The 8,961-nt window shown below is 39.5% G+C and overlaps 1 protein-coding gene across 2 annotated transcripts in view; it reads left to right on the forward strand.

Annotated features, from left to right (window-relative positions):
- Window positions 1-8,961, forward strand: part of RC3H1 (ring finger and CCCH-type domains 1) — an 80,683-nt gene that overhangs the window by 27,451 nt on the left and 44,271 nt on the right. For both annotated transcript variants that reach the window (XM_006153336.3, XM_014589684.2), the window contains exons 6-7: window positions 996-1,128; window positions 6,740-6,858. In XM_006153336.3, coding sequence (XP_006153398.1) covers window positions 996-1,128; window positions 6,740-6,858 — 252 coding nt within the window. The remainder of the gene's footprint in view (window positions 1-995; window positions 1,129-6,739; window positions 6,859-8,961) is intronic.

An 8,961-nucleotide genomic window follows, 5' to 3' on the forward strand; every position in this document is an offset into this window, starting at 1 on the left:
GAAATCACTCTGCAGTGGGGAGTGGCCACATCACAGTCCCTTGTTTTCCATTCTCTTGTCCTCCATTCTCTCAAGATTTTGGGCACACATGCACATGTGCATGGCGTGATTTTTCAGGTCGCTGAGTGCAGGACTTAAACCACAGATTTGGCCGTGTGGGATCTAGCATCTTAATCACCACACCTCTTGCTGGCCCTAAAATACGTTTTTTGTGCTGAGGTAGACTTTTGAAATTAGTTCACTTAACAGGTGGACTTCAAATTGAGCTTGTGAAGTGTATATCTGGTGTCCTGATCTTTCGTCTTAAGAGAACTTGGACTCAAACTCAGTTTGAATGAATTTAGTGTCATTGTTGGTATTAATATAGCATGTTCTCTAGGCTGTATGTCCAAATTTCAGTTATTTAGAAAAACCCAAGAGCCAAACTAACCTAGTGCTATAAAGACATAGAGTAGATGGGACCAGCAGTTAGCGTAATGGCTATGTCGCTGAATTCCCATGTAGTTGACCACAGTTCGAGTCCTGGACCTGGTGGCTTATACTCAGGCCGGGCGCGTGTGCGCATTTGCCCAAGATCCTGAGAGGAGAATGGAGGAGAAGGGATTGTGGTGTGACCATCCCCTCTCGAGGATGATTTCTCGCTTTCTGTCTCTCTGTAGAGAGAGCGCACGTGCCCTATAGCAAAAACCTCCCCCTTCCCCCCCCACAAAAAAACAGTCATAGAGTAGAAAGAATACTTGCAAATTAGGAATTGAGAAAGGTCTCATGATTGAAGAATGTGACAACAGAAGAAATAACCGTGTGCCAAGCTGTGGATGCAGAGAAGTGCAGAGTTTCTTCAGGTAGCAGATAATCCAGTTTGGCCAAAGTGTAGGGTATGTGGGAGGATAAAAATTAAATTCAGTAAATTGTAAAAATGAATGTGATGTTCTAAGTAATGTCTATTTTTAGGCAATATCTGACTTTTGGAAAAGTTAATATTTATCTTTTTTAAGTTGCAGACCCCAGCCTCCTTTGCACAGAGTGTTCAGGAACTAACAATTGCTCTCCAGCGGACTGGAGACCCAGCAAATTTGAACCGACTAAGACCCCATCTGGAGCTGTTAGCAAACATTGACCCTAGTCCAGGTAAACGCTATGGAAAGTAATGGACTGTCTTATGCCTGTCCCCAGTGCATATTCTACTTATTCCTCTAGTTGGTTATTCCACATTTTCTACTCTTGTATTTAAGGCTTTTTGGTTGCTGGTTTTTAGCTTTTTGCCACAGGGTGTGTGTGCTCTCCAGAGAGATACAGACTGAGGGAATGTGAAAAATCACCTCCATGGGGGATGGCCATGCTACCATCTCTTAGAATTTTGGGCATGCACACATACGCACCCAGTGTAACTTTCAAGCTGCCCTGTCCAAGATTCAAACCATGTTTACTGAGAGTCCAGTGCTCTAACCACTATGCCACCTTCTGGCCCCTATATTTGTTTGTTTGTTTGTTTATTTATTTATTTATTTATTTTTGCCTTATGGTGCATGCATTCTCTGGAGAGAGAGACACACAGTGAAAGGGAAAGTTAGGAGTCACCCCCAGAGGGGATGGCCACACCGCAATCCCTTCTCTTCCTGGGATTTTGGCACACACATGCACTTGTGCACATGCACCTGGCATGATTTTCAAGCCACTGAGTCTGGGACTCGACCGTGGCCAGTGGCCAGCTGTGTGGCTGTCCTCTGTGCCATCTGTTGTTCCTGTACTTAAGTTTGTGTCCCATATCTTGTCTTTCTTTTTCAGGTTAGTTCACTTCAATTAATATTTATTTAATACTTTGAACTCTCTTGTTCACTTCAGAAAAATGGATCTCTCTGGATGAGTTCCTTTGTGTTTCTTATTCTTCCTCCCATCACAAAAGTGTACTGCACTTTTACCATTCTTGCTTCTGTACCAAAACTCGAGTTTTTCTTTCTTTTTTTTATATTACATATCCTTGACTGCATTTCCTTGATTCCTTTTTATTTATTTGTTTGTTTGTTTGTTTGAAAGATATTTTTGCTATAGGGTGTCACTCACCAAAGTGACAGAAGAAAGCGAGAGATCATCCCTAAGGTGAATAGCCATGCAATCCCTTCTCTTCCATTCTCCTCTTGGAATCTTAGGCACACGCCCCTGGCATGAGTTTCAACCCTTCAGGTCTGGAACTCGAACCATGGTTGGCCACATGGTCGTCCAGCACCTTAATTGCTACACCACCTGCTTGACCCTCTTGATTGTTTTTTTGCTTCTCCATTATATCTGCTCCCTCAAGTGTCTCTTACCTATCTTTAAATTATCAGCCCTTTCTTGCTTCTTGTTCTTAACCTGAAAATAAACTTAATCTTCATTTCTCACTTCATATATTTAAAAATTTTAGCTTCTATGTCTGCCCCATGTTTGTTTCTACTCCTAAACTGAAACTTCCTTAATATTCAACACTAGTTCCCTAATACAAGGCTTCTTTTTGTCCTTAAATTACTTTATTGGTCTTGAGCATCTGACTTTGTTGTTGACCACTTTGTTGATGTAGAAACTCCTGGGTCATCCATCTTTCTGTGGTCTCATGGTTCTCTTTAGGCCTGTCTGAATGCCGCTCTGTCTTATTTGTATCACTCCTTCCCCTTTTGCCCTCTAAGGAATAGGCAGGTGGCACTCGTGGTGCTTTTTCTCTGCAATCTCTGTTGATGATGGTTGTCCATTCTTAGTATCAGGTATTACCACTCTGTAGAAATAGACTCCCGAATGTCTCTGTTACTGTTATCTCTTCATCACTACAGATCCATTTCCAAATGCTTGCTGAGGTCTTGAATGATCATCTCTGTGTGTTTTAAAGCAAGCTCATCAACACTCGATACCTGCTCCTTCTCCTGTGTTTCTTCTATTAATGACCTCATTCTCTAAGGAGTGTAAGATTGAAACCTTAGTCTTTTGTCTTACCACTTATCTTTTTACTTGTTTTTCTATACCATTTTGGACAACAAGATTATCTGTTCTTTGAGTGCTCCTGTGTCCCATAGCTCATACTACCATAGTGAGAGCCTCATCCCTTTTCTGAGAATGAATACTGTTTCAGTTTCTTCTACTAAATTTTTCCGATCCAGTTCACTTACTGCTGCAACATAAATCACATCTGATCTCCATTTTGACACTTAGAAACTTTCAACTATATTCCATTGCTTGTAGAATAAAGTTTGAAGCTCTTGGCTGCTTTTGTAAATTACTCTCAAAATTGTTTAGTGAGGGATGAGCAGTTAGCATAATGGCTGTGTCGCTGGACTCCCACGTAGTCGACCACGGTTCGCGTCCCAGATCCGATGGCTTAAAACTCATGCCGGGCACGTGTGCGTGCGTGCCTGAGATCCCAGGAGGAGAATGGAGGAGAAGGGATTGCGGCGTGGCCATCCCCCCTGGACGGTGATTTCTCGCTTTCTGTCTCTCTGTCTGTCTGGTGAGCGCACACACCCTATTGCAAAAACTTCTCCCAAAAAAAAAACAATGTTTAGTGAGATTACAAATTCGATTGATTTCCAGAATATATAGTGATTTTTTTTTTTCCTCAGTACTGGGGTTCGGTCATTCTGAGTACTCAAAAAGAGAATTCTACAAACTCTTTCTACCACATTAACCTGTTTACTTAGATCTGTGCCTATAAATTCTGTCCCCCTGCAATAAAGTAGATAAATTGTCTAACTAAGGCTCCCCTCTTTCCTCACATATTTGATATCATCCCTCCAATATCTTCTCTTGTTTATGTCATTTATTTTCCCTCTCTATTAAGAATTTGTCAACTCACAAACATACTGTTCTTTATTTCATCTTAACCCATTTTATAAATTATTTTATTTTTCAGAGGGTATCGGTAACTCACCAGAGAAAGAGAAAAATATCCACCAATGAGGCCTGACCATACCACAGTTCTCCTTCCTTCATTTTGTGTTTTTATCAGAATTTGGGGCATGTATACATACACACCTAACATGTTTCTCAAGCTGCTGAGGATGAGGTTTAAACTGTGGTTAGCTGTGTAGAATCCAGCTCCCATTGCACAGTGTATAACCACTGCTATGGGTTGGCCCTCGTCTTAACCCATTTTTGGTCCCATTTCCCATCTACCTACCACTTTAATTTCTCTCCCTTTTGTGGTACTCTCTTGACATCACTCTAATTAGGCATTTTACCACTCTATCCCAACTTACTTCGTCAAAGTTCCAGGTGATTTCCATGTAGCTAATTCCAAAGGTCAGTTGTCAGTTTTCATTGTATTTACCTGTGGGTTAACATTTAATATTGTTTACAGTTTGCCTTGAAATGCTTTTATCTTGCTTCAGTATCCTTCGCTGCTTTCTCCTCATCTTCATAGCCTCTAATCTTTTGAGTCTTCTTCATAATCTTTGTTGGTCTCATTTAGTCTCATAACCTCAAGTATCGTGTGACTCACAAATTCATTATATTTTGCCAGTTCTGAGGCCCATTTTTTTCCCCACATCTTTGCATTTCTGAAATTGGAGTACCTTTGTACAGTGACATGTTACACCTTTTTTTGTGTGTGTGAGAGATTTTTGCTATAGGGCGCATGCGTTTGCTGTCGAGTCAAAGACAAAGGAAGAAACCATCCCCCAGGATCGATGGTCACACCACAGTCCCTTCTCCTCCATTCTCCTCTCAACATTCTGGGCATGCTTGCACACACACGTGCCTGGTATGAGTTTCAAGCCGCCAGATCCAGGACTGGATCCACAGTCAACCATTCGGGAGTCCAATGCCTTAACCAATGATGCCACTTGCTGGCTCTAACATGACGTAATTAGCATTTAAAAATTTTGTTGGCACATTAAAATAATTGTACAAGTTGAGTATCTATTATCCCATATACTTAGAACTAGAAGTATTTTAGAATTTTTTCAGATTTTAGGATAGTTGCATATATATATGAGATATTTTGGGGTGGAACCCAAATTTAAACACAGAATCTTTTTATGTTTCTTAACACTTAGCCAGAGTAATTCATGCAATATTTTTATGTTGCAGCAATTTGCAACCTGTCTCATGAGGTCAAATGTAGAATGTTCTACTTGTGGCATCGTGTCCATAATCAAAAGTTACAGATTTTGGCACATTTCAGATATAGGGATCTTCAACCTACTTATTTCACAATTGTTGGTCTTTTAGAATTTGGTGTGTTATATATAGCCCATACCTTTTCCCTAACTTTTTTTGGTATATCTAACTGCCTTCTCAATATCCAGTAGCTTTGCTTGAATATCTGATAAGGATTTCAAACTTAAACTATCTAAAAATGAGCTCCTCACCCATCCTGCCATCCTATTTGTGACAACTTTATCTTTTCAGTTACCTTGGAGCTACCCTTGAGTCTTCTTTCAGTCAGGTTTATATCTGATCCATAGGCTAATTTAGTAGGCTCTACCTGTAAGATTCATCCTTAATATTTCTTTTATTCTTGGCTGCTGCTATCCTCATCTCTCCATAGTTTATGGAATAGCCTATTATCTGATTTTAGCATAGGACCAGAGCAGTCCTGTCACCTGTCTGCTCAAAAATACCCTAGTGGCTTTTCATCATACTCAAAGAGTAAAAGCCAAAATCTTTTTTGTGGTCTACAAAGCCTCACCTGGTCTAGTCTTCCATTACCTCTCTCCAACCTCGTTTCCTACTGTTTTCCCACTCAATTTGCTGTTCTTCAGTAGCACCTTCATAGAACATGACAGGCACATCCCCACACAAGACCTTTGTATTTACTTTCTTTCAACTATAGAATATTTTCCCCCCTAGTATCTCTCTAGGCACACTCAAACCTTCTTTCAGGTCTTTAATCAGATATAACCTTGTGAAAGGAGTCCTTCTCTGGCCTTGCTGTTTAAAATAACGCACCTCCCTGCCCTACTTGTTTTCTTTGCTCTATTTTTTCAGTTCATTATTGTCTAAACGCTCTATATTTTGATTGTCTCCTTTTTGTCTAACTTCTCTCCTTGAATTAATAGAGATTTTTTTGATTACTCTTAACTTTCCCACCCCTTGGATAATACCTTAGACTTTGTAGGTATTCTTAAAAAAGACTTGTTGAAAGACGATTCTCTTCACTTTCTCTCCATCTTCATCTTTTTTTCCCTCCTGGTTGAAATTCCATGTGTCCTTCAAAGCCCAGTTCAGATGTCATCACCTAGAAGTCTTTCAGGGTGTCTCCAGCAGGAAAAAAAAAGAATTTCTACATCTATCTTCTCACTACATTTTATATTTCTTTAGAGAACGTTTCCTATTCATCCTATGGTTAACTTTTTTTTTTTCCTTTATAAAATCACAGTGTTACCATTGGGGAAACCATTATCAAATGAAAAGCATGTAGCAGAGTTGCTTTATACAGTAGCTCTTCTATTAAACTTTTCAAACTTTTTGTTTACCAGTATTGATTTATATGAAACTTCACAATAAACCTGCAAATTGACTGGCCATATGTAGTCTACAGTTGTGTTTGGTCCATATAGTGTTAATTTGCAGTGTTCTGAATTTGTTAGATAGCAACAGTTAACTGGAAAATTTTACTTAAAAATCTAAAATTTCAGATTTCTCTAGGAAATAGTGATGTATCTGGCACCTTCACATAACCACAGTACCTTGTACCTTCACATAACCACAGTCAGCTAAAGCTGAGCAATTACCATACCCTTAGATTAAATTTTTAAATTTTTTTGTTGTGTAGATGCTCCTCCTCCTACTTGGGAACAGCTAGAAAATGGACTGGTTGCTGTACGTACAGTAGTACATGGGCTGGTTGATTATATCCAGAATCACAGCAAAAAAGGAGCAGATCAGCAGCAGGTAAGGGAAACATTTAAGACTTACAGGTAAGCCACTGTGGGCATACCTACAGATACAGAGCCAAAAGATGACACACATACTTGGAGACTTTGGTAGAAACTAAGGTACTTCAGTATAGTATGTCAGTTTACTGGATTAACCTATTAATTTTCTCTAACAACACTGAAATTAAATAATTATACTGATGTAATGTGCTGGGGGTCACTTTTCATATTAGATATAGCAGCATTTGATGGTGAAAGTAGATTCCATGCTAAAGTTTATTCCATATAAAATTATTTTTTTCAGTTTTTATTACATTTCAGTTTGACATTAGGTAGCACTTTCTAGTGCTATTGCTCTGTCTCCCCAATTCTATTTACATATATGTATAGATGCTTTCTTCTTCTCTTCTTTTTAAAAAATATTTTAAATTTTTTTATTCAAAGGGACATGTACCCTCACCAGAAATAAAAAGAGGGATAGGGAGAAAAAGCATCCCCAAATGAGATTTTGTCACACTGCTGTCCCTTTTCCTCCACTTCTCTATCCTTTCGGGATTTAGAGTATGCACATACTCCTGGCCTGTCTTTCAAGCTGCTGGGGTCAGAATTCAACCCATGGTTGACTTTGTGGGATCTGGCTCCTAAGGCACAGTGCTTAACCACTGTGCTATGGGCAACAGGCCCTGTAAGTGATTTTTCTATATGAGTATTTTGAGAGTTTTCTTTTTAAAAATTTTACTATAGGGTACATACGCTTGCTAGAGAGAGGGAAAATGAGAAAGCACCCCTCAGGGATATGGCCATGCTGCAGTCCCTTTTCCATTCTCTCAGGATTTTGGGAATGCATGCATACGTGCTCATTGTATTTTTCAAGCCACCAGGTCCAGGACTCAAACTGTATAGTCAACCATATGTTTTTCAGTTTTTATTACATTTCAGTTTGACATTAGGTAGCACTTTCTAGTGCTATTGCTCTGTCTCCCCAATTCTATTTACATATATGTATAGATGCTTTCTTCTTCTCTTCTTTTTAAAAAATATTTTAAATTTTTTTATTCAAAGGGACATGTACCCTCACCAGAAATAAAAAGAGGGATAGGGAGAAAAAGCATCCCCAAATGAGATTTTGTCACACTGCTGTCCCTTTTCCTCCACTTCTCTATCCTTTCGGGATTTAGAGTATGCACATACTCCTGGCCTGTCTTTCAAGCTGCTGGGGTCAGAATTCAACCCATGGTTGACTTTGTGGGATCTGGCTCCTAAGGCACAGTGCTTAACCACTGTGCTATGGGCAACAGGCCCTGTAAGTGATTTTTCTATATGAGTATTTTGAGAGTTTTCTTTTTAAAAATTTTACTATAGGGTACATACGCTTGCTAGAGAGAGGGAAAATGAGAAAGCACCCCTCAGGGATATGGCCATGCTGCAGTCCCTTTTCCATTCTCTCAGGATTTTGGGAATGCATGCATACGTGCTCATTGTATTTTTCAAGCCACCAGGTCCAGGACTCAAACTGTATAGTCAACCATATGGGATCCAGCTGCTTTAACTACCATACCACTGGCTGACCCAAGATATTTTTATTCTTAATGTTAGTTATGTCCTTGGGCCACATTATTCTCAAATGTTTTTAAATGATATATATATGGCAGTAAAATATGATAACCTAAGTTACATCTAAAATTTTATTCCCAATAATTTTGTGTTGTCCTCAGGATTTATTTATTTATGTTTATTAAAGAATTATTTTTTAAACTTTATTTATTTATTTTAATTTGACTAGAGAGGGACAGAGTGAAAGAGAGAGCGCACACGAAAGTGAGAAAGCAAACCACCAGGTCTGGGACTTGAACCATGGTCGGCCATGTGGGAGTCCAGCACTCTTAACCACATGCCACCCACTGACCCCAGTCCTCAAGATTTACATTTGGTTCACTCCGTCTTTTGTTTTGCAGTAGTTGAGCCTATGAACCTAAAACTCTGTTACTAGTTTTGCCAATGGGGCAACCGGTGAGAGGGCTGGTGGAATTTTATCTTTGGGAAGGGTTGGAGGGGACAAGGGGCTGGCAGCATGTGGGAATAGGTTTAGCTGGTTAGAATTCAAAAGGGGAATGTGTTA

Source organism: Tupaia chinensis, unplaced genomic scaffold, assembly GCF_000334495.1.
Source record: "Tupaia chinensis unplaced genomic scaffold, TupChi_1.0 Scaffold000369_1, whole genome shotgun sequence".
Lineage (NCBI taxonomy): Eukaryota > Metazoa > Chordata > Mammalia > Scandentia > Tupaiidae > Tupaia > Tupaia belangeri.